The sequence below is a fragment of the Triturus cristatus genome, chromosome 5_2 (assembly GCF_964204655.1).
Source record: "Triturus cristatus chromosome 5_2, aTriCri1.1, whole genome shotgun sequence".
Lineage (NCBI taxonomy): Eukaryota > Metazoa > Chordata > Amphibia > Caudata > Salamandridae > Triturus > Triturus cristatus.
The window spans coordinates 802,298,386-802,325,666 of record NC_140588.1 but is presented as its reverse complement, the minus strand read 5'-3'; the positions used below and the strand labels follow the sequence as shown (position 1 = coordinate 802,325,666).

The following is a 27,281-nucleotide window of genomic DNA, read 5'->3' as shown; positions in this document are numbered from 1 at the left end:
ACTTTTCGAAGTGATCCCTGTATCTTTTTGTTAGCCTGTCTGGCCCTTCGGCTTTCAATCCTCGCCTCGCCCTGCATCTGTTTCAGCGTCGAAAATAAAAGTTCAAGACTAGGATTCTGTGGCTGTGCTGGCTGGGCTGAAGCTTGAGCTTGGTCTTGTAATTGAAGCGAGTGCGGCTGTAATGGGCATTGAATATTATTTCCTTCCCCCTCGTGATATATCTGAGAGGTGGCAGAGTAGTCCCAATCCAATTTCTTCACAACCTCCGCCTGTTGGAGGCCTTGCGATTGTTTTACCCTGCTGCGTGCCCTTTCCTTCACACTTTTTAGCCTTCTTTGCGGGCAAGGCCTATTCACTGTGTTATCCTCTAGTTCTGAAGTATCAGACCCAAGCTCCGAGTCTTCTGTGTAACTTTCTGAGGACAGTGAACGGAGCCCTATGTCAGACCCAGGGACAGAGACAGAGACTGAATTATCTTCATCATTTCCCCCGTGGTCGTCCACCTCGTCATTGACTGAAAAAAAGACGTCATCGCCCGGGGAGCCAGGATTAAGGGTGTGAATATCTATCTCTAGCTCTGTAACTTTCTTTGAGACCGGTACTGTTATCTTACGATTTAAATCCAACTTTCCCATAGCTTGGGAATCTCTTACTGCAATAAGCTCTGTCAGTGTAACACCATTTCCCTTCAGTTGAAGGATTGGGGACCCGAGCCTGTCATTCGGCACGTCTGCAATTAACTCATTGTCATTACCCATAAGATCGCTACTCCGAGCGTGTGCACTGACCGATGTATGTATCTGCCCTCCCTCATGTCCTCCAATAGTTATTCCTACCTTACAGCTTGCTGGCGGCTGCTGTAGCTCCTGTAAATCTAAATCCAGTGCATAGTGCACATCTCTCGTAGAAGTTCCCCGTTTTTCCGGGGAGGCTGACTGCGCATCGCTCTGCATGCTGTCCTGGGCTAACCGTGCCTCCAGATGCTCTGAGCTCTCGATCGGTGCCCCTGACTGCGTGCACACGCCCTCGGCGATATCCGGAGCAGCTGAGAGCGGCTTCTGTAACTCAAGCGTTAGTATCGGTGTAGCCCCCGAGGAGGAAGCAAAGGATTCCATCAGTGTAGATTGGCGCAGAGATGCCTCTTTCCCCGAACAGTCGTCTCCTTGTCCTGCTTGGTTCGCCTTTCTTACAGGTAGTCCGGTTTCTTTATTCTTTTCTTTATCTCTGCCCTTCCTCACTCTTCCTTCGGTATTTTCATTATTCTGCCGTTCTTCACCAGCTTTCTCTGCTGCTCTCTCCATTGATCTCCTGGTTTGTGCTTTTGTTAAAGCTTTCCCCCTTTCAGTCTGTCCCTTATCCTTCAGAGCTTTCTGTATTTTCGGCGCCATGTTTTGCATCAGGCCGTCCCAGCGCTTCCTAATCGTCAAGGCAGATAAGATTGTTGCCTGCAGAGATTTTAAATAACTTCTCTCTGAACCGTATAGGTGGAATTTCATAAATGCAGTCATCTTTTCAGATATTTTCGTAAGCATTCTGCGATCCGCTTCTCGAAAAGACTGCCAAAACCTCCATCTCCAGCATATTCACCACCCAGCAGTATTTCTTCTGAGAGAGGGGGAGTGCGACTACTCCCTACAAGCTGTCAGCAGCCATCTTGCCCCCATTGAGAGATTCTTAAGAGTCAATCCCGAAGAAGGTAGTTCAAATAGTTTAAAACATAAACCCTCCTTTCATCTAGTTTAATTTCAAGGAAGAATTCCTCTCCCTCTAGATGCAATGCATCATTTTCTCTTTCCTCTTCACAACCTTTAAAAAGTAGCACTGTTTCAAAGAATAAAATATAGTATATAAAAATTGTTAAACCTCCCACATTATTCAAGCCTCTTGAAGACAATATTGAGAGGCAAATAATCCATTTAATTTATTTTAGTCCTCATGCCTAATGTTGGGCTTTATTCTTTTCATGATACAGAACTGCCATCCGTTCAATTTTCCTTCATGACTTTTCTTTAACATCTGTGATGGTATACAATTACTGTGACATCGATAATTGGGAGGTGCAGAAGTAGGAAACTCTCGATGTTAATAGCTCGATGTACTTTATCATGAACAATCTGCATTGATTCCAAATCTTTCCAAATATTTTGTAGCGATAAGTCCTCAAACGTTTTTAAAAGAAGTGGAAGTGAATCATTGCCATCATCACTACATGAAAGATTAACAAACAGTTGTTTTATTTCATCAATCCAATATGTGGAGCTTTATAGTAGCATTTCATATTTGCATTATTCAATCGCTACTGCAAAGTAAAGTCATATAGTGATAGTTGATTGGGGGGATACTTGCTTTTGGAGATGGATATAAATAAGTTGAGAAGTTGCTATATTTTGTTACTACCTTTAGATATCCTTTAGGTAATTTACTGTTTTATTGCTTACATCACAGTTCCTTTTAGTAGCTCCTACAGGTTTATCACTCAGGATCTTATCTTAGGGCATCATAATTTTCTGGAGCATAGCTGAAGCTGAGAGCGGTGCTCGGAGGGCCCTTAAGTGCCAGGACAGGTCATAGGGACTTCGCACAGGCTTGAAATATAGTGCTGATAAAAACAATTTCTCGGGCTTATAAACCCTATTAGAAGCTCTTGTTTATACTAGAAGCTCTGCTGATGGATGTGGGTAGCAGAGAATGTGGGAAAGAGCCTTCATCGCTATTGTGCTGGGTCAGACACTACTACATTTTGTGGGCATTCATGTTTCAGTGCTTTCCTCTCCTTTGTGGATGTGCATCCGCTTGCAGTGCCTTTGTGCTGCTGTACCACTGCATGATCATAAAGAAGTTAATTTATGCGGGGAACTCACGTGCCATGAAGACTTGTGAAAAGACCAACACTGCATGGAAAGTTTGCTGTTTTATGTCTGAAGCAGTGGTATTATGTTATTGTTAGTGTTTTGATTGTTCATGTTTAATTCAGATTAGTAACCATGCTGTTGAGGTGAGATGACAGAAATTGCCTGCTAATGTACAAGCAAACTAATAAACATACTAAATAAATTGTTTAGAGTACAGAGTTTTGAGGATGGCTAGATCCATTTACATCCCTCTAGTGGTCTGCTACTGTCATAAGCCTGCAAAATGCTGCTGACAGATTTAACCAGATGCAAGTGTCTGGTAATGATGAAAGACCAGTGGAACATGCACAACTCTGGGTGAGCTTTTGCAAGTCCTGTGTCCTGATGGACTAATCAGCTTGCTCCTCATTTTAAGCTGGTGCAAAGCCATGTCTAATGGTCTGACCATGATAAAAGGGGTCACTTTAAAAGACGATGAAAAAAGGCACAGGATAATGTTCAATCTTCTATTTCAACATAAACTGTGCATGTATTGATTAACACTGAACTGCTCATAAAAAGTGGTCAAAGCATACAAAGTCATGCAAGACCATTACTGATATGCAAATAAGCCATGCGATTACTTACATAGTTAGTAGGCACTGTTAACCTCCTACAAATTACATATGATCGATGTTGCCAATATTGATGGAATGCAGACAATGATAGTACGACATGGAAGGGACAGGTTGAAGCTCAACCACTGCTGTTATTACAATGCTTTCTAGTACAAAAAACTGCATATGGGCCCAAATCAGGGCCCCACCAGTGGGGTAGGCACACAGTGGTTTGGGGTCTTGTGGTAAGGGCAGATTTATTCAATTATCACTTAGTAAGAAGGAAAATAGCGTTGAACTTGTATTACTAGTTACTTACCTTCTGTAACGATCTTACCGGTGGATATTCTATCTGCTGTTTTCCTACCACATGAATATCCTCCAGGTGCCGCACTGGACCTCGACAATGTGCAATAGCTATTGTGTGTGGAAAGTGGTAAGACAGTCAAAAATTGGATGCAGCACATCACGGAACAGTTTGGTGCATTCTGTAGTTATAGTCAGTGAGAAGGCAAACAACAGAACCAAAGGTGTGAAGGACTCACAGTACAATCACCCACCAAGAAAAGGTCTCAGTCATGCACAACAGCAGCCTGGAGAGAAAGAACATAAGTCCCCAAGTTCCGCAGCAGGGTCCTAAGGCAGATATCTTAATGGGCAACAGAGTTACCAATGTAAATATTACAACGGCTGATCTGAATTTCTCACAAAAGATTCAATTAGAAAAAAACCTAACTGAGGAATGGTATCTAATGTCAGCTCAGGTGAGCAAGGTCTATGACAAGGCCTCCACACAAACCAGAGCCCTGTCCCCAAAAACATTAGGAACACCACTGATGGAAATGCTACAGCATACATGAAAAGACCATACTATAACCACATAAGCACTAGACTGATACAAAGCACAGGGTGAAGCCCAGTAGAAAAGTTCTAGAGCTATGGAAAGAATACTCAAGGCAAAACAGACCACTCAGGCACAAAGCCAAGGAACATGGAAGAGTGCACTGAAAAGCAACAAACAGCTGAGATCATATGACAGAGGTACGAACCTCTGTCACCTCTGAGGTCTCTGCAACCTCAAAATCCCCTCACAAAAGAAACCCACTACCTGGGGAAAGAGGCAATTTGCTCCTGTCTGTACCTTTCCAGAATTTGCTCAGCTCCTGTTCCAAAGAGACAGGAGCCATCAAAATGCAAGTCAAAGAAGTGCACCTGGACAGTCCATGAAAAACCGGAAGTACGCAAGCGAGCACTCAGGCATACGGATACTCAAGAACCCATTTATCTAGTCAATTAGTTCACAGTGTCAGGGCCAGACCCAAGTAGCTGGTTAGCCATATACCATAACCAGGGCAACTTGAATTACGTGATTGAGCAGCCATGGCGGTTTTCAAATTATTCTTGATTTGCCACATAATCCATCATCTGCCGCATAATCCACAGATTTTAACAAAACAAACTGTTTCTAGCTCAAATGGACCAAAATTTACTAAAAATGCAGCAACATCTGTTACTGAGCAGTGAAAGGCCTTTTGAATGGTTGAATGGTCACTTTTCTGTAGCTTATTGGTATATGTGGGTGATAACCTGGTACAAATGAGGTGCAACAAATGCCCAGTGTTAACAAATTTAAAAATGAAAACATGATGAAGGAATACTTTCCAAAATGTACCACATAAGTTACCTTTTCTTGCTGCATAATGTACTCAACCCGGCCGCATAATTTGGCCCTCCCCTGCTGAATAATTCCAGTGGCCTTAATCATGAACAACCTTTGCAAAGTAACCACTTCCATGATCTGGAAGCTGAAAAACCACAATCTGTACCATCTCCCAAAGAACATAGAAGAGTGGCTCAAGAAGGAAGAAGCTTTACAAGAACAAAGAGTTATAGCTTTCAATTAAATATTTTCTTCCTTATGGCATTAAGTTGCTTTCATACCACCTCCTGCAAGTTAGAAGAAAGAGACAATGGTGGACATAAGACACAGATCCTGTGCCCTAAGAAGAATCACCATATAACACAGTCAGATGCAGATTAGAAGAGAGAATATTAGGGCCCTCAGGAGCTAAGCCATGATATGCAAGGTCCAGCTGCCGACTGCTGGAGTGGCGATGGTCAGTTCCAAATACTCTTAATGGGCTTCCTCACTACCTCGTTAAATGGCAAAAAGAGTCCTGAAGAGGCAAGGCCAGTCTTGTGATTTTCAGTTAAAATTTCAGTAAGCAAGTTGATTTTAACCTCTAGAGGAAAAATCAAGACTGCCACAGCCTTGCGCAGTCCCATGGTAATTCAAAATGTTATAAATGAGACTAGGCCCCATTAAAGATCAACTTCAGGCTCTAACTCAAAGCCACTAGCGTCATTAAAAGTCTAATAAAAACCTCCTTGTTACTCTGAAGAAGAAACAGTGCAAAACACTTCCCTGAAGTCATCCATGATCTCACACACCCCACCAAAGCTGATGATATGGAAGAGCGAGCCTGCCCACATTCCGAGGTCGAGTTCTTGATGTGCAAGGCGACATATCACCTACGGTAATGCCAAAGCTGCGATCTTTTCAAGTTGAGAGAACAATGATGTCTGAGAGGCTGGTGAGGTCTTTGCAAAGGTGCAGCCCACAATGTCATTGTTGATGCTGATTATGAGCCAGGTGGGCAGGCCTTTCAGATGCAAAAAGAATGGAAAGCGTTGGGGACAAAATGGAGATGACCAGGTGATCTAAGCTGACCAGCAATGAGGCAGAAGCAGTTGGTGGAGGGACATATGCCAGAACCAGGATGGAGCACACTCGCTGGCCAAGGCGAATCCAGGACAGCATTCGCCAGTGGGGAGTGGGCATATGCTGTGACTGGAAACTCTTTAGTGTCCAAAGGTGTGCCTGGAGGAGTTGGAGAAGGCCAAAGCCTCACAGGCAGAGCCTGACAAATGCGGTCACTTGAGCGGGGTCAGCAACAGGTGCCAGTAAAGCCATGAATGGTTCTGGCAACACTATGCAGGATGCTGGAACAGAGCCAGGCACTGGCACCAGGACTCTGCTCAGCTTGGCAGATGCGAAATCTGAATATAACATCGAGACGAGGATGAAGTCTAGGAGTGACCGATACAAAAACCTACCCCGAGTCAGAGATGGATGGTGGATAAGAGGGACACGTCTCAACATGATGGAAGTACATTTTCCAAGTGAAGGAGGCCACAACTGGGAGAATGAATCTTCAAATAAATCTCAGGGGACAGATTCAGAGAAATACACTTACCACCCACTGGAGTCAGCAAGAACAGAAGCCTTGTCCAGCCGTGTGGATGCACCAGAGGAAGACACCGATAAGGGGACCAACAAGGGTGACTGTGACAGGATCCAAAACACTGTAAAAATTTGAAAAAACTTCAAAGAAGCACTGGAAATAGGGAACTGAAAAGAGAGCACCAGTTGGTGCCACATCCCAGGAGTCGTCTGGAAACCATGGCGCAATGTTCTGACACAGGGGAGCTTTTGCAAAATGTTTACATCCAGTCTGGCACATGGAAGAAATATATGAGGGTAGGAGTAGAATTATCCATCACAAGGGAAATAGTTTCATAATGATAACATTTTGGAACCAATATGCTCTTAATCCTCCTGCTACCACAAGTAATATGAGGGTTCTGTTACTTATACTACGCATTCAAACATTTTGCAGGGTTACAATCTCCCTACTCTAAGAACTGGAGTTAGTATTGGAGAATGACTGTTATTTAGTAAAGTTCTTGTTGCAAAGCTACTGTCCAATATTATTTTCAATGTAAGAATCAGAAAAGCATACAGGGAATCATGTAACGTTCAAAGGACGTCTATGCTAGACGGTGCTCCTATAAAAACATTTTCCTATGGGGTTATGGCTTGTAGCTACAATTTAAATAATGTTTGGTTAAATGTTTTTCCTTTGCTACATATACAAAAATAGCATATTTTCTACTAGGTTGCTTTGAAAAACACATCTACTTAAAATGTCCTTTGTGCAGATTAAACAAAGAAAAGTTTCAAGGAAAGATGCTGCATGTCTTACCTTTTCATGCTCCCTTTTAATTTGGGAACATCCTGCACCAACCTCTTATGAAAGTCAAGCAGCACTTCAAGCAATCGATCTTCCCTTCGTTCGTTACCTTCAGTTGTTTTTATAGTTAGTTCCAGTAGCTCAGTGTTGGTTTGGAAAAGCCTGCAGGCATAGCATGTGGACTTTGCCGTCTCCATCTTGTCTCCAGTGAGCACCCACACCTTCATGCCTGCAGCATGTAGAGACTCAATCGTCTCAGCCGCTCTTTCCTGAAGTCTGGGAAGGGAAGCAAATACGTTCAGAACTCTCAATCCAGTAAAATGGAGTCTCATTCTTCAAACATTAACCATCATTAAAAAAAACAAGCATTTATTTAGCTTGATATTACTAGAGTTCCCTCCTGGATTTGACAGAATTGATCAAAACATCTTGAGTGACAGACTAAAGACATATTTAGAAGTGAGCGACAAATTAGAATCAGTTGGTCAAGCTGGTTTCTTTCTTGTCCGTGACTACCTCCTTCATCGTGGAGTCCCTCAAGGTTACACTTGTTCTCCCAGCCTTTACAATGTACACTCGGAGATAATGACATAGACTGTGGATGCTCATAATCTCGGTTTTCACATATATGCGGTGGATACATGAATATTACTCAAACTAGCACATGCAATGGAATCAGGTTGAACACTGTCTGCATCAGGTACAAAACCGGATGCACCACAGTTGACTTTGCCTTAACAGTCAGAAGAGAGAAACATTACTTGTGGACCGAGTCGACCCTTCAAGTCTCCCTTTCTCACTGCCAGACCCCATGAGTCTGGCCTCAGCCAATCGCCAATTCAGAAGGATCGCAGCCTGGGTTTAAGTTCAACAATAATCGTAACCTTATTCTTCATGTGCACGAAGGCACCAAATGTACATTCTACCATTTACGCTACCATCAGGACATTCCCCACTACTTTTCTACAGTTCAGCTAAAAGGCTGCCCTAATCCTCATTATGTTATTATTTCACCTAAATTACTGAACAGCATTGAGCTCCTTACCTGACCAACAGCAAAACGTTCAAAATCATGCATCCCACCGACCCTCAGATCACTGCATTGGCTTCCTATTAAAGTGAGGTCCACTTTAAAGGCTGTGAATTGTACACAGGTCTGTTCAGAGTGGAGTGCCACATTACCTGACCAGAGCCTGCTCAGGGAGTATGCAATAGGACAAGGAAGGGGAAATGAGGGAAAGAAGAAATATTGCAGCAGAGCCATACAGACCTACAATAATCTCCACTCAAGCATCACCACCATTCTCCAGCATTTGCATGAGAAATATCCTTTTATATTCCAAAATTACTTGTAATCACGTAATCTCACCGCCTTAAAACATTAGGAAGGGATATCTGCATGTGCCATAAAACCAAACATAAAACCTGGATTTGTTACCTGGCAAAGAGGAATACAGTGATTTACCTCTGTAACATACCTCCATAACTGTAGGCAGAGAAACATACAAAGTAAATCGTCCCAGCATGCTTGAACCCTAGTACGGTGGCTTCAGAGTTATCTTTACTATCTGTATAAAGGAGGCTGAAGATTCACCTACGTGAGATGGGTGCCTAATTGGAGCATTTATATTAACACATTTTGCAGGTTTGAGAATGGGAGTAGCAATGTTCAAAACATTTGGCTCCAACATTTTGTAAGTCAATAAATACAGTTTCAGCCAAATGCAAAGGTCCAAGATAGTATTATATAAGCATTAGTGGAGTAAATAATACTGGCTGCCTTTTAAAGTGGAGGAGTAGAAGCAGCTGCTCAGAAACGACCAAGCAAAAAGCTAACTACTGACAAGCTTTAGGCGACCCTTCACCAAAGAATATTTTGGAAAGAAATCGGATTGTGTGTTCTTTTTCAAATAAACTGGTCAAAAAGCCACAGGTTTAACAAACAATTCAGAAGAGTTCAAATATTTCATGCATGCCTAACCCTTCATCATTGATTTTTTTGCGAAGGAGGGGGTTTAATGGATAGGGAGTTGAGGTTTCAGGTTTACGCCAGAAGAAAACTGTGACAACCGGGTGGCACAAAGGTACATTGTTAGCACTAATTCACTTAAATTCGTTCATACGCATTCCAAATGAGGGTAATACAGCCTTCTACCATGTTTTAAGTCACTTATCATATTACAGAAAATTATTTTGATTATGTAGCGTTTTAATGATGCATAGAGTTGTAACCAATGAACTAATGACATTGCACCTGAAACGAGTTACCTAGGTCGCTTAGAGGTGTAACTAATCCTATGAATTGTTATTCCACATTTTCATGTAATACGCCATTATGTTAAAATGGATGCAGTTTCTAGTATTCTGTTCAACTTTTCCTGCTCTTTTCCCCTTCCAATCAGTGTTGCGCTGCAAAGCCATCTCTCTCCCCTTTTTGGCAACAAATCAAGCTGAGGAAGCAAGTGGAAGATTTCTCTTACCTTACGAAATGGGTTATCGCTAAATGATTGCGTAGTTCTTAAATTGTTTCCAATTTACCAAAGGCGAACATAACCAGGATAATACCATGCTGAATTTGCAAAATCTATTACCAGCATGTGTGATTTGTCTATAAAACCTTTGGGATTCTGCCTTTCGGGGTTTCTTTTACAATTTACCTCGTAGGTGACAAGTCATGCTGTCAGTGCTCTTTAGGAGTCTGACACATTGTTTTTGCTTAGAATATGCCTAACTAGGGATTATGTAGTTTTATGATTTTGTATTTATTTGCACTTCTGTATTGGACCTTCAAGGCAATCCATGCACTTTCCCTCTAAACCGCATTTTTGACTATCCTGTAATAAATATCCTTTTTGCTCTATTGTTGATCTAGAGCTCAGTCCTTTGTGCATCTAATATTTTATTATGTTTAACTCTGCTAAATTGTGTTTACCCTGATAAGGAGTGTAGTCTTTATCCGCTAGATCAACTGGAGACTCTGGAGCAGAATTCTTTTGGCAAATATTTTGGGGTGATCAAATATTGGGGCTCATGTGATTATTGAGGTCCGGCCCCCCACAAAGTTGAGTTGGTAGCAGAGGTTGGTTAACCTTAAAGCACCTCCTCTTTAAGGGGTCCCCAAAAGATGTTTGGCAAATATTCTGCCTTCAAAGCCCAGATTGAAGGGAAAAGGAGTTTTGCCGACTTCCCGGTGCTGGAGTCTCCTGTGGGGTGACAAGCTGTATTGCTGTGAAGTCCTGAATTATTTTGTGTAAGTATGAATAAGGAGAACTTGAATGCATGAGTATGTTTGTTTTGTAATGGTGGATTTCTGTTCTGCTGTTGAGTTGTTTATTTATGTGATGATGATTATAGCTTCAATTGGTGGGCTCCCACACACTGTTCACTTACTTTCATTTTTTCACCTGCCTCTTCCAATTAGATGGTCAGTCATGTGTAAACGGTGAGAATCTTCTTGGAAGGAGCCAGGTCAGTAGATAAAAAGTTACACAGATTTCACAATCCCAGACTGTAGAAAAATCATCCCTCAGAGTAAACAAATCTTAGGGGTTTAGTTACTAGACTTAGACAGGCTCAAAATGCTCACAAAGCAGACATATCCATTAAGCCACCTGTGCTCAGACAGGGAGATGGGCTCCACCTGACGAGGCAAAGGAGTATCTGTAGCAGGAGATGGTTTTGTCCCAAGGGTGGCATTCTCCTCATGGGTGTTTTGTGCCGTTTCTTTGGACCGTGAAAACAGCCTGGTAAAGCTTGGGTACAGAGGAAACTGCTTCTTGTAACCGTGAGCTTTCAGCTTTCCTATGGTAGATATTGGTTTGTGTCGATTCTGTGTGGGTGGCTTACTGTTGGGATGTACAGCACTGGGCAAGCCACAGGGAAATGCCAGTGAATAAACAGGAAATCATACAGGCTGTAAGATGAGAATAACAAGGGAATTCGGACAGACTGGGTGTCTGCAAAGTCCTTATTAGTCTTATGACCCTTATGTACTGTTTCAATGAGTATTATTGTTCCAACCACAGCTTCTTGTTCCCTTGACACCTCATGATTCCCTAATCACTATCCACACTTGTTGTCATGGCTAGAAGGAGGCAGGCGCGCAGGGTAGGAACATATAACCCCGTTTGAATGAGAGACATAGAACTACCTATCCCATAATCCCTAGGGAGAGCAACACCTGACTGTAGTACATAAGCCCTGCCCTTGCTGGGCTCGGGGCTTGTCACTTGCGTCTTCTCGCACTGAGAGAAGAACGTGAAATACCTTGCCTGGTGAAGAGCCCGTTGTGTCCGGAGCAGCATCTACCACAGACCAGCTGCCTTCCTGCCTTCCCCGTGCGGGGATTAGCGATCACTGCCGGATTGTTGTTGGCGTCTCATACGCCTCCCGCCTCCATTCTTTGCTCGTCTTCACTTCCTCTCGAGAGCTTCACTGGCGGCGCCCGAACAGAGCAGCGTCCTCTACGTTCTCCGTGAGGTACGCTAACCTCCTTGTGGGCGTCGCGGCATAGACGCCGCGTTTGCAGCACACGCCGGCCCGACCCTAGCGCGCACGGAGCGCCTTCGTTTCTGGAACATAAACGTGCCGGCTTTCCGCTTTGAGGAACGCGTGAGTGCCGGGCCTTCTTGATCTCCATGCAGCACCTGTGGATTAAAAGATCGGAAGAGCGAGGCAGCGCTCCCCATTCGCTCGCTAAGGACCAACCATAGCTGCATTAACTAACGCAAAATATCTTAAAGGCACCTGGACGCTCTATCGTGAACATTGCTAGGTACAGAGCATACCAGGTGGATTGCAGAATTACAGACACTGAAGGATTATCGTCTGGCAGATAAGTACCTCTAGTCCGGGTGGACTATGTATTGTTCATGACATTTTACTTTATTTTCATCTCTTGTGTGCTTATACTAACATAGGAGGGATCAGCTGTCTGTTCAGTAAGTACCCTACATATAAGGGGATCTGGTGGGGGGGGGGATATGTTTAAGGAATGGCAACCTGATGTATGTTGTGTGATTCCCTTACAGGGAGGCTGGGGTGGAGTGCAGGAAAACAAGGTCCACAGCTACTGACAACATCCCTTATTGGCGCCTAGCAGCTGCAGTGTTATAGTTTCTTTTCTCCCTGTTTTCCCTTTCCCCTGTGGTGGCCTTATCCTTGCAGTGTTGTCCATTACTCATGGGTATTGCCATCTAGGGGGAAGGGGTTACGTGGTATCACCATCGTTCCCGCTGTATCCGGCTTAAAGGTTAGTGGCACCCATCTCGGTGCGACAGAGTGACAAGCCCACGGTTAACTACAGCCTGAACGATTGACACCAACACCATACTTACCTCGGTGTTGGAAACTTTAACCACCTTAAGACTAGAGGTTGATGCATTTAGGGGGGAAAACCTAGAGTTATGTAACGAAATGAGCACCATGAGACGGGAGGTTGCAGGGCTGTCTCGCTCCAGCCATACTACTACACAGGGGGCTTCGTACATCCGACAATGGACACTTCCACCTCCAGGAGGGCATGACACACAGACATGGGGAGGGAGCACAGGGCCTTCCACCATACAGGTCATTCAGCCCGCTCATTTACCACTAGCTCCTCCCGAAAGATTCTTTGGGGACCCAAAGAAATTTGGTATATTCCTGGGACAATGTAAATTACACCTCATGTGTAAACCAGCAGTGTTCCCTAAAGATCAGAATAAAACCGCTTTTGTCATGTCATACCTTGGGGGCAATGCCGCTAGTTGGTCTTTTCCCCTCATCGAAAGAGACCCTGCCTTACGTAACTTCGATACTTTTTGCGATGAAATGCGCAAATTGTTCGATAGGATGGCCCACCTACTCTCATTCGACAGGGAATTACTCACACTCAAACAGGGCAATCAGCACTTATTATCCTACATAACCACCTTCAATAGGCTCATAGCCGAAACTGATTGGCCTATGGAAAAGAGAACCTCACTATACTACCAGGGATTGCGAAGGGACTTAAAGGATGTACTGGCTCAAGTGGTGCATATGCCGACCTCCTGCGACGAACTAATCTATCTCACGGTGCAGTTAGACCATAGATTGCAGGAAAGGAGAGGAGACAAACAACGTGTTGAGACCAAGTACCTGGCCCCTCGTTTACGAGCTGTACCTGAAGGACCATCTCCCAATCCAAACGGACCCGAACCTATGCAGATCAGTGGCATAAGAGGACCACTAAACCAAGAGGAAAGAGACCGAAGGAGGAAACAAAGGCTATGCATGTATTGTGGGAAACCACAGCATTTCATCAATGAATGCAAAGCCAAGGCTAAAACCCTGTATCGGGAGTTCAAGGGAGTCCAGAAGGCACCAGTGGTGGACTACTCGGGGGATCATTCGGAAAACTAGATGGCGCAAACAAGAACCAAACCCCTTGTTTGAGGCAACAGGAGGAAGAGGTCTGTCCTTCGGTGGTGAATACCATCCAAAACGCTGTGGCACACATGAATGTGTGCGTGCCATTGGAGATACCCAAGGCCAGAGTGGTATTCGTACATGCCTTATTAGACTCAGGAGCCGCAGGTTATTTTATGGATCAAGTTAAACCAGATTGGTCGCACACTGCTACACCTACCAGGCGTGTTCCCCCAATGAAAATGGTCCCTGAAGGTCAGCGTCGGCGGACACACCTATGCTCGAGTGTGAATGCAAGTATGCGTGGCGTGTGCCATCCCTGGACACGTGTTTCGAGGTAGTTGCCTCTCGTCAGCAGGGAGTAGGAAAATGTGTGGGGTTGCTGTGTAAGCTGCTAAAATCGTATCAGGTCTAGTACCTCTCGTAGCGCGCAGGTGCGTAACCATGAGTCCGTCGACTCCACCGGCTCAAAGGAGCCTGAATATAAAGTTAAACCAGATTGGTCGCACACTGCTACACCTACCAGGCGTGTTCCCCCAATGAAAATGGTCCCTGAAGGTCAGCGTCGGCGGATACACCTATGCTCGAGTGTGAATGCAAGTATGCGTGGCGTGTGCCATCCCTGGACACGTGTTTCGAGGTAGTTGCCTCTCGTCAGCAGGGAGTAGGAAAATGTGTGGGGTTGCTGTGTAAGCTGCTAAAATCGTATCAGGTCTAGTACCTCTCGTAGCGCGCAGGTGCGTAACCATGAGTCCGTCGACTCCACCAGCTCAAAGGAGCCTGAATATAAAGTTAAACCAGATTGGTCGCACACTGCTACACCTACCAGGCGTGTTCCCCCAATGAAAATGGTCCCTGAAGGTCAGCGTCGGCGGACACACCTATGCACACGCCACGCATACTTGCATTCACACTCTAGCATAGGTGTATCCGCCGACGCTGACCTTCAGGGACCATTTTCATTGGGGGAACACGCCTGGTAGGTGTAGCAGTGTGCGACCAATCTGGTTTAACTTTATATTCAGGCTCCTTTGAGCCGGTGGAGTCGACGGACTCATGGTTACGCACCTGCGCGCTACGAGAGGTACTAGACCTGATACGATTTTAGCAGCTTACACAGCAACCCCACACATTTTCCTACTCCCTGCTGACGAGAGGCAACTACCTCGAAACACGTGTCCAGGGATGGCACACGCCACGCATACTTGCATGCACACTCGAGCATAGGTGTATCCGCCGACGCTGACCTTCAGGGACCATTTTCATTGGGGGAACACGCCTGGTAGGTGTAGCAGTGTGCGACCAATCTGGTTTAACTTCATATTCAGGCTCCTTCGAGCCGGTGGAGTCGACGGACTCATGGTTACGCACCTGCGCGCTACGAGAGGTACTAGACCTGATACGATTTTAGCAGCTTACACAGCAACCCCACACATTTTCCTACTCCCTGCTGATGAGAGGCAACTACCTCGAAACACGTGTCCAGGGATGGCACACGCCACGCATACTTGCATTCACACTCGAGCATAGGTGTATCCGCCGACGCTGACCTTCAGGGACCATTTTCATTGGGGGAACACGCCTGGTAGGTGTAGCAGTGTGCGACCAATCTGGTTTAACTTTATATTCAGGCTCCTTTGAGCCGGTGGAGTCGACGGACTCATGGTTACGCACCTGCGCGCTACGAGAGGTACTAGACCTGATACGATTTTAGCAGCTTACACAGCAACCCCACACATTTTCCTACTCCCTGCTGACGAGAGGCAACTACCTCGAAACACGTGTCCAGGGATGGCACACGCCACGTATACTTGCATTCACACTCGAGCATAGGTGTATCCGCCGACGCTGACCTTCAGGGACCATTTTCATTGGGGGAACACGCCTGGTAGGTGTAGCAGTGTGCGACCAATCTGGTTTAACTTTATATTCAGGCTCCTTTGAGCCGGTGGAGTCGACGGACTCATGGTTACGCACCTGCGCGCTACGAGAGGTACTAGACCTGATACGATTTTAGCAGCTTACACAGCAACCCCACACATTTTCCTACTCCCTGCTGACGAGAGGCAACTACCTCGAAACACGTGTCCAGGGATGGCACACGCCACGCATACTTGCATTCACACTCTAGCATAGGTGTATCCGCCGACGCTGACCTTCAGGGACCATTTTCATTGGGGGAACACGCCTGGTAGGTGTAGCAGTGTGCGACCAATCTGGTTTAACTTTATATTCAGGCTCCTTTGAGCCGGTGGAGTCGACGGACTCATGGTTACGCACCTGCGCGCTACGAGAGGTACTAGACCGGATACGATTTTAGCAGCTTACACAGCAACCCCACACATTTTCCTACTCCCTGCTGACGAGAGGCAACTACCTCGAAACACGTGTCCAGGGATGGCACACGCCACGCATACTTGCATTCACACTCAAGCATAGGTGTATCCGCCGACGCTGACCTTCAGGGACCATTTTCATTGGAGGAACACGCCTGGTAGGTGTCGCAGTGTGCGACCAATCTGGTTTAACTTTATATTCAGGCTCCTTTGAGCCGGTGGAGTCGACGGACTCATGGTTACGCACCTGCGCGCTACGAGAGGTACTAGACCTGATACGATTTTAGCAGCTTACACAGCAACCCCACACATTTTCCTACTTCCTGCTGACGAGAGGCAACTACCTCGAAACACGTGTCCAGGGATGGCACACGCCACGCATACTTGCATTCACATTCGAGCATAGGTGTATCCGCCGACGCTGACCTTCAGGGACCATTTTCATTGGGGGAACACGCCTGGTAGGTGTAGCAGTGTGCGACCAATCTGGTTTAACTTTATATTCAGGCTCCTTTGAGCCGGTGGAGTCGACGGACTCATGGTTACGCACCTGCGCGCTACGAGAGGTACTAGACTTGATACGATTTTAGCAGCTTACACAGCAACCCCACACATTTTCCTACTCCCTGCTGACGAGAGGCAACTACCTCGAAACACGTGTCCAGGGATGGCACACGCCACGCATACTTGCATTCACACTCGAGCATAGGTGTATCCGCCGACGCTGACCTTCAGGGACCATTTTCATTGGGGGAACATGCCTGGTAAGTGTAGCAGTGTGCGACCAATCTGGTTTAACTTTATATTCAGGCTCCTTTGAGCCGGTGGAGTCGACGGACTCATGGTTACGCACCTGCGCGCTACGAGAGGTACTAGACCTGATACGATTTTAGCAGCTTACACAGCAACCCCACACATTTTCCTACTCCCTGCTGACGAGAGGCAACTACCTCGAAACACGTGTCCAGGGATGGCACACGCCACGCATACTTGCATTCACACTCGAGCATAGGTGTATCCGCCGACGCTGACCTTCAGGGACCATTTTCATTGGGGGAACACGCCTGGTAGGTGTAGCAGTGTGCGACCAATCTGGTTTAACTTTATATTCAGGCTCCTTTGAGCCGGTGGAGTCGACGGACTCATGGTTACGCACCTGCGCGCTACGAGAGGTACTAGACCTGATACGATTTTAGCAGCTTACACAGCAACCCCACACATTTTCCTACTCCCTGCTGACGAGAGGCAACTACCTCGAAACACGTGTCCAGGGATGGCACACGCCACGCATACTTGCATTCACACTCGAGCATAGGTGTATCCGCCGACGCTGACCTTCAGGGACCATTTTCATTGGGGGAACACGCCTGGTAGGTGTAGCAGTGTGCGACCAATCTGGTTTAACTTTATATTCAGGCTCCTTTGAGCCGGTGGAGTCGACGGACTCATGGTTACGCACCTGCGCGCTACGAGAGGTACTAGACCTGATACGATTTTAGCAGCTTACACAGCAACCCCACACATTTTCCTACTCCCTGCTGACGAGAGGCAACTACCTCGAAACACGTGTCCAGGGATGGCACACGCCACGAATACTTGCATTCACACTCGAGCATAGGTGTATCCGCCGACGCTGACCTTCAGGGACCATTTTCATTGGGGGAACACGCCTGGTAGGTGTAGCAGTGTGCGACCAATCTGGTTTAACTTTATATTCAGGCTCCTTTGAGCCGGTGGAGTCGACGGACTCATGGTTACGCACCTGCGCGCTACGAGAGGTACTAGACCTGATACGATTTTAGCAGCTTACACAGCAACCCCACACATTTTCCTACTCCCTGCTGACGAGAGGCAACTACCTCGAAACACGTGTCCAGGGATGGCACACGCCACGCATACTTGCATTCACACTCGAGCATAGGTGTATCCGCCGACGCTGACCTTCAGGGACCATTTTCATTGGGGAAACACGCCTGGTAGGTGTAGCAGTGTGCGACCAATCTGGTTTAACTTTATATTCAGGCTCCTTTGAGCCGGTGGAGTCGACGGACTCATGGTTACGCACCTGCGCGCTACGAGAGGTACTAGACCTGATACGATTTTAGCAGCTTACACAGCAACCCCACACATTTTCCTACTCCCTGCTGACGAGAGGCAACTACCTCGAAACACGTGTCCAGGGATGGCACACGCCACGCATACTTGCATTCACACTCGAGCATAGGTGTATCCGCCGACGCTGACCTTCAGGGACCATTTTCATTGGGGAACACGCCTGGTAGGTGTAGCAGTGTGCGACCAATCTGGTTTAACTTTATATTCAGACTCCTTTGAGCCGGTGGAGTCGACGGACTCATGGTTACGCACCTGCGCGCTACGAGAGGTACTAGACCTGATACGATTTTAGCAGCTTACACAGCAACCCCACACATTTTCCTACTCCCTGCTGACGAGAGGCAACTACCTCGAAACACGTGTCCAGGGATGGCACACGCCACGCATACTTGCATTCACACTCGAGCATAGGTGTATCCGCCGACGCTGACCTTCAGGGACCATTTTCATTGGGGGAACACGCCTGGTAGGTGTAGCAGTGTGCGACCAATCTGGTTTAATTTTATTTTATGGATCAAAGCTATGCTCAAGAAATCGGGATGCCATGCGTGAGAAAAAAGACCCCTGGAATGGTAAAAGCTGTAGACGGTACAGAACTGACGTCTGGCCCAGTCAAGTATCACACTCAGGCGATTCAAATGAAAGTGGACTCACACCATTATGAAGTCATTCAATTCGATTTGATAGACGCCCCCACCTACCCTCTTATATTAGGCATGCCATGGCTTACTCTGCATGACCCATATGTGCAGTGGTCGGCACGAACCGTGACATTGAATTCTCCGTTTTGCAAAGAACATTGTACACAGAACGGAATGAAAGAGGAACCTAAACAAACAAACACTGCAGGATTACTTGCCATTAGCACTCTCAAACCCAGCGTGGGATGCACTACCACACTACCCAAAGTAAACCAGGAATATCACAAGGTGTTTGACGAACAAGAAGCCAGCAAACTATCGCCACACCGGGCGTATGATTGTGTAATTGACCTGGAAGCAGGAGCCAGCATTCCATGTAGCTGCATTTACGCCCTCACAGAAGCCGAAACTTCTTATTTACAACAATACCTAACAAAACGTTTGGCTAACGGATTCATCCGCCCTTCCTCTTCCCCTGCGTCCTCGCCCCTTTTTTTTTTATTCCGAAACGCGAAGGAGGCCTAAGGACGTGTATTGATTACAGGGCAATCAATCGTGTTACCAAGAAAAACAGATACCCCCTGCCCTTGATTCCTGTCCTATTGGATCAATTGAAGGGAGCTACGGTTTTCACTAAATTGGACCTCCGTGGGGCGTATCATTTAGTAAGAATGCAGCAAGGGGATGAATGGAAGACAGCTTTCAGGACCAAGTTCGGCCTTTACGAATATCAAGTAATGCCTTTTGGGCTCTGTAACGCCCCTGCCGCTTTCCAGTACTTCATGGATGAGGTATTGAGGGGTTTATTGGACGTATCCTATATCGTTTATATAGACGATATACTTGTGTACTCTACTTCCTTAGAGGAACACGTCCCTCACGTGATGGCAGTGTTGGAGCGACTACGACGGTATTCGCTATACGCGAAATTCGAGAAATGTTTCTTCCACACCCAAGAAGTGGAATTCTTGGGATATGTCATTGGTCCCAAGGGATTGTGTATGGACCAAAAGAAGACCCAGGCTATCCGAGAATGGGAATCCCCCGTCGTGTGTGAAGGCCCTACAGAGCTTCTTGGGGTTCGCAAACTTCTATAGAAGATTCATGAAGGATTTCTCTAGCATCATACAGCCTCTAACGAGCCATTTTCAGATGGACCGAAGCAGCGGAGGAAGCCTTTAGAATGTTAAAACAGCGATTTACTAGTGCTCCTATACTGCGACACCCGGACGAATCACTACCATTTACCCTCGAGATAGACGCCTCGTACTACGCTTAAGGAGGGATTCTCTCCCAGCGACACCCCGACACTGGTCAACTGCATCCGGTGGCCTTCTTTTCAAAAATTTTAACCAGTTGCGAAGTGAATTACAGTATCACCGATAAGGAGTTATTGGCCATTAAACGCGCCTGTGAAGAATGGAGACACCATCTCCTAGGGGCCAGACATATGGTCGAAATCTACACGGATCACCGTAACTTACTGTTTTTACAGAGTGCACTCGCACCTAGACAACTGCGATGGTCGTTGTTTTTTGCGGATTTCGATTTTGTGATTAAGTATTCACCAGGCACCAAGAACGGAAAGGGTGACGCACTCTCCAGACCAATGCCGGCCCCTATGGAAGAGACTGATACCACAGAAGGGCCTCCCAGCATTCTACGACAGTCCTCCTTTCCTACAATGTCCGCAGCCCTAAGCACCACACATGCCTTTCTCAACGAAGTAAAAAACCAAACCGCAGAGGTCGATACATATGCATGGGTGATGAAGGAAGCCCTACACCGATCTGTGAAAGAAGACCTGATGTTCCGAGACAATAGACTATACGTTCCGGAAGGGCCGTTGCAGCAGCAAGCCCTACACTGGATTCACGACACCCCCTTGGGTGGTCACATGGGAATACAAAAAACATTACAGACTATGAACCGATACTTCTGGTGGGAGACACTCCGAAAAGACACTGAAAAATATGTAGCAGAGTGTTCAGTATGTACACAATCCAAGACGCAACACCAGAAACCCAGCGGGTTACTCAGACCAATACCCACACCACCGGCACCCTGGCACACCGTGTCTATGGATTAAATTGTTGACATGCCGCCTAGCTTGGGTTGTAATACCATCCTGGTGGTCGTAGACCATCTCACGAAAATGGGACACTTCATAGCGCTGAACAAACTACCTACATCAGCTGAATTGGCCTCCGTCTTCTTACAACACATCATCAGATTACACAGCATCCCTTCCGTCCTCATTACGGACAGAGGAACCCAGTTTACTTCCAGGTTCTGGAAGGCCCTATGTGAGATTGTGAAGATAGATGCCAGGCTCTCTACAGGTTACCACCCGCAAACGGATGGTAAAACAGAAAGATTAAACCAGACGTTAGAGCAATATCTCCGATGTTTTACGTTGGCAGAAGAAAACGAATGGAGCACGCTCTTGTGGACGGCAGCGTTCGCCTACAACAACACCAACCATGCTTCATTGGGGTGTTCTCCCTTCTACTGTCTCCAAGGGTTCCATCCCAATACGTTACCCTTTGAACAGCCGGTATCGTCAAAACTCCCGTCTGTTCAAGAGCATCATGCACATATCAAAACAGTCCTAAACACTGCCAAGACGCACCTCGCGGAGGCACAAACACGGGACAAGCAACAGGCGGATAAAAAGAGAACCCCTGAAGCCTTGCATGAAATAGGAGACCGGGTGTGGCTTAGCACTAAGCATCTTACATTCAGGGGAAGCAATAGGCTACAGCCTAAATTCGTAGGACCATATCCCATAGAAAAGGTGGTGAATCCGGTAGCGATGAAACTCACACTTCCGCCTGCTTGGCGCATACACCCCGTGTTCCATGTGTCCCTTTTGAGAGCGTGCCTTCAGGGCACCCGCTTACCTATTAAACCTCAGGCCGTCGAGGGGGGAGGAGGAATATGAAGTACAGGGCATACTGGACTCAAAGCACCTGCGGGGTAGAGGGCACTATCTGATAGACTGGAAGGGCTACGGTCCGGAGGACCGGTCATGGGAACCCAAGGCTAATTTACGTTGCCCCAGGCTTTTGAGGCTTTTCCACACACGTTACCCCAATAAACCTGGTGGTCCGTCAAGACGGCGGATGTTGGGAGGGGGTACTGTTATGGCTAGAAGGAGGCAGGCGCGCAGGCAAGGAACACATTACCCCGTATGAATGAGAGACATAGAACTACCTCTCCCATAATCCCTAGGGAGAGCAACACCTGACTGTAGTACATAAGCCCTGCCCTTGCTGGGCTCGGGGCTTGTCACTTGCGTCTTCTCGCACTGAGAGAAGAACGTGAAATACCTTGCCTGGTGAAGAGCCCGTTGTGTCCGGAGCAGCATCTACCACAGACCGGCTGCCTTCCTGCCTTCCCCGTGCGGGGATTAGCGATCACTGCTGGATTGTTGTTGGCGTCTCATACGCCTCCCGCTTTCATTCTTTGTTTGTCTTCAACTCCTCTCCGGAGTCGGCGCATGTCTGAGTGCGCGACCCGAGAGCTTCACTGGCGGCGCCCGAACAGAGCAGCGTCCCCTACATTCTCCGTGAGGTACGCTAACCTCCTTGTGGGTGTCGCGGCATTGACGCCGCGTTTGCAGCACACGCCGGCCCGACCCTAGCACGCACGGAGCGCCTTCGTTTCTGGAACATAAACGTACCGGCTTTCCGCTTTAAGGAACGCGGGAGTGCCAGGCCTTCTTGATCTCCATGCAGCACCTGTGGATTAAAAGATCGGAAGAGCCAGCCAGCGCTCCCCATTCGCTCGCTAAGGACCAACCATAGCTGCATTAACTAACGCAAAATATCTTAAAGGCACCTGGACGCTCTATCGTGAACCTTGCTAGGAACAGAGCATACCAGGTGGATTGCAGAATTACAGACACTGAAGGATTATCGTCTGGCAGATAAGTACCTCTAGTCCGGGTGGACTATGTATTGTTCATGACATTTTACTTTATTTTCATCTCTTGTGTGCTTATACTAACATAGGAGGGAGCAGCTGTCTGTTCAGTAAGTACCCTACACATAAGGGGATCTGGTGGGGGCGAATATGTTTAAGGAATGGCAACCTGATGTATGTTGTGTGATTCCCTTACAGGGCGGCTGGGGTGGAGTGCAGGAAAGGAAGGTCCACAGCTACTGACAACATCCCTTATTGGCGCCTAGCAGCTGAAGTGTTATTGTTTCTTTTCTCCCTTTTTTCCCTTTCCCCTGTGGTGGCCTTATCCTTGCAGTGTTGTCCATTACTCATGGGTATTGCCATCTAGGGGGAAGGGGTTACGTGGCATCACCATTGTTCCCGCTGTATCCGGCTTAAAGGTTAGTGGCACCCTTCTCGGTGCGACATTTGTTCACTACGAAACTCGTGTTGCTCAGCAGAATTTTAGGTAGGAGGTTTAAGTTGGGTAATTTCTTCTTCTGACTCAGTGATAGAAGTGGAAATGAGTGTTTCGGAATCTCAAACTATACCATGTTTGGAACTGAGTACTAGTATAACAATAGATGATGCATTGGAAAAGCTGTGTGGCATAGCAGAAGGTGATGCTGTCCAGAACTGAGGTGCACTGCTAGAGCTGGGTGTAAGTCACAGCACTGGAAGAAAAGGTAGGAACCACACGTAGAACTGAAGGGAATTGATAGAGCTCTGTGTATGCCATGTACTAGAACTGCAAGAGGTGCCTCATGCCAGGACTGATGTGCACTGGTGGAGCTGTGTCTTAGTCACAGTACTTGTGTGCTCAGGGCATCTGCCGGTCACGAATTGGGTGCGCTGGCAAAGATTCTTGTTTGGACCCTAACACTTCAGAAGCATGCAGATCAAGGCGAAAGCCCAATGACACAATGTGTGTGGGTTCCAATAATGAAATAGCAGGTTGGGCAGCAGGTCAGAATTGGAGTGTGCAGGTAAAGTCATAAATAGGTTGCTAGAGGTCAGACCTCAGGTGCTTTTTCGGAGTTGGGAATGTATTGAAATACTGCCACAGCACGTGGCATTTCTGCTTGACAGATAGGGAGATAAAGACCGAATGTGGAGAGAAAAAAGAAAGCTAACAAAAGAGAAATATGGGCCTAGAGGGAAAAAGAAGATTTGTGAGGGAGGGAAGAAAGAGCGACAAAAAAGCCATGAGACAGTAGTGAAATACGTGAATAAGCAATAAGGATCAGACTGGGGGAAAAGAGAACCCCAAGAGCAAACAGGAAGGTATAGGCCGAATACAACAGACAGGTGGTTGAAACAAGCATTGGCATAGCCAATAGGTCTCGCCTTTGGGACCTTGTAAGTGTTTAGTTATCCAGCACAATATCCTTGGTGCAACAACATCAACTGTTGCATGGCTAAACACTTTTAAGGTCCCAAAGGCGAGACCTATTGGCTATGCCAATGCTTGTTTTCTCCTGCTGTTGACTTAATGTCCCTTACAAAGGAAAGGCAAAGACACCATCTACTTTCCTTGGCTATAACTATTTCACAACTGTGGTTTTAGACAACTTTGTGCTGGGGTGTGCTGAATAGCCAATTTCACATCAAGGCCCAAGAGTGTGACCAGTATAGGTCGTTGGCTCAGGGTAGTTTTGTTAGGTCTACGAGAGGAGTAGCAGAAAGGGTATGTGTTAGTAAACAGGTTTAGGCTCAGAAGACCAATGTGTATTGGTGACTGTTAAGGGTGAAGGAAGGTTTTGGAGTACGTGCTATATTCATTGTGCATGTTATTCTAGGTAGTGAATAAAGCACGCAATGCTAGATTTACCAATTCATTCATGCATGTACATAAATGTGGTTTCTTTTCAACAAAAGATTAGTCCATTTCACTGCCATCCAGCCATCCACCAGACTACTTGGCTCTTGCCACACAGTAATCTATGGCAATATAAAAATTAATATGGACTCTAAGATTATGCCCTATTTGCAAATACCAACTAATAACTGGTGAAGAGTGGGTACAATTTCACTGTATGAATGAATGAAATGAATTTTGTAAAGCGCACGTAGCTGCCCTGGGGCGTCCAAGCGCTGGGAAATACCAACTGAGGCTAAAATTGCTTGAGGGAAGAAAACCAACCTAACTATTAATTAATAAACAAAAGCGTTTTCAGCTGTTTACGGAACGAACTAAGGTCGGGGTTGGATCTTAAATGTTGGGGAAGAGCATTCCACAATTTGGCCACGTTAAAAGAAAAAGAGCGGCCTCCCGATCTTGATTTCTTTATCTTCGGAACAATAGCCAGATTGGCAGAGGATGAGCGCAGATGTCTGACAGGCTGATAAGGTGTAATAAGGGGAAAGTTAATTGCTGGGCCTGAGGACCAAAAGGCCTGATGTGCAATACAAAGTGATTTGAAATTAACTCTTTCCCTAACGGGAAGCCAATGCAGTCTCCTTAGGCCGGACTTTACTGATGATCTGCGGGGGATTTGTAGAAGAGTCCGTGCTGCGCAATTCTGTATCAACTGCAGTTTGCGTAGAGTAAAGTCCGGAGCTCCCAGAAATAAAGCATTCCCGAAATCCAACCGTGATTGGATCATGCCCAGAACCACGGTCTTTCTTGCTTCGAAAGGGAGTAGAGGAAGGACCTTCCTGATGACTCTAAGAATGCCGAAACAGATAGCAGATAGTCTTATTGCCTGCTGATCAAATGACAGGGACCTATCCAGCCAAACACCAAGGCTCTTGATGGTATCTTTAGGCACCGGGGCCGGTCCCAAACTGGGTGGCCAAAGAGTATCAATGGAAGAAGGAGCGAGACGACCTAGGAGCATGAGCTCAGTCTTGTCTCCGTTGAGCTTGAGACAAGACTTGGTCATCCAACTCTTAACCATCTCCAGACAGACTGCAAGATCCGCACACACTAAGGATCCCCCTTCCTGTGCCAGAGAGACCACCAGCTGAGTATCGTCCGCGTAGGTAATGATCTTAATGCCATACGGCTGGACGATCTCAGCTAGTGGCCTCATGTAGACGTTAAATAACGTCGGGCTCAACGATGATCCCTGTGGGACTCCACATGGGCCATTAGTACATCACACAGTGGTGTAACCGGGAGAATACTGGCACTTCTGAGGCGGAAGCACGCATGACAGATTATGGGCACCTCCTGGACGGCACCGTCAGCTGTGCGTGAGAAAGAACTCGGGATCAGAAAATGTCTCGCTGCAAACAGTTTCCGTCTAGGCGGGGCATCCTGGCAATATTGGCCAAAAGGAGTAAGACTAATTTGCTGTAAATGGCACCTGGCAAGTTTGCCTCTAGTTAATCTGTGGGTGGGTATGAAAATGCTCCGAATAATCCATCCGTTTTATTTATGTATCGCTGAACATTTAGTAAGGTTAACTAGCCGCCGACGAGTAACCTTGATAGCAGATGCCGAGGAGAGAATGATAACTCACAAAATTTAAATAAAGTAGCATATTTCAACGGAACATAGGGCCAGGGCCCCGAAACGGGTAATTATGTTTTTATAACCGGGCTGTGGGATTTGAAAAGACAAATTACTATTGCTGCAGTGCATGCTTGTTCTCTGCCTGAGGAAGGCTATCCTGAGAACTCAACGTTGAAAATACACCGTTGCTATAGCTAGCTGTTGCCACAACAATTGTGCCCTTGGAAACCTACATGTACCTCCTGGTTTCTGAGAACACCCTGCGGACCTGAGGTCATTTATCTTGCTGCATTCCCGCCCACTGGATCAGCATGAGGGCAAATGTATCAATCAGGGTAATGGAAAGGCCCAACAAGAGATGGCACGGAGTGGCTCTCTAGAAAATTAAAGTTCGAGACCTGAGAACAGTAACCTACCAAGTAGCACCTCCTCAACCAACACCTTTCTCTCTCCTCAGTGTAACGTGCCAGTGTAAAACAGAGAAACCAAATGAATGTGTCATATTTCCGAAAACTGATTCCCAATTGACGTGATCAACAGTCAAGAAACATAATACAAATTTTGTTCATGTGCTATTTTTCAAAAGAAAAGTCCTGCGTGGGCTGCTTGAATCCAAACTGACATATGACAAACTGACATGTGGGTGCACGGACCTCTGTGGAGAGCAGAAAAGCAATATACACACAGTATGTGACCTCACGGCGCCAAGGCAGGCTGTACTAATTGAGGTCTCTTTTAGGAGGATGCGGGGCTGTTGGGTGCTAGGAAGCCCCAAAGGACTGGGCCTGAGACAGTCACTTAGGACGGGAACTTACGATGTTTTCAGTGCCTCTCAGGCATTGCAGGATTATCGCCTCATTCTGAGTGAAAATGTGGATCTGATATTGACAACAATCAGCATTTGCAGTAAAA

The 27,281-nt window shown here is 46.5% G+C and overlaps 1 protein-coding gene across 5 annotated transcripts in view; it reads right to left on the bottom strand.

The window, feature by feature from the left end:
* ATP11C (ATPase phospholipid transporting 11C (ATP11C blood group)) overlaps nt 1-27,281 on the bottom strand; it is an 804,025-nt gene that overhangs the window by 113,998 nt on the left and 662,746 nt on the right. For all 5 annotated transcript variants that reach the window (XM_085607959.1, XM_085607958.1, XM_085607957.1 and 2 more), the window contains exon 19: nt 7,495-7,758. In XM_085607959.1, the coding sequence (XP_085464085.1) occupies nt 7,495-7,758 (264 nt within the window). The remainder of the gene's footprint in view (nt 1-7,494; nt 7,759-27,281) is intronic.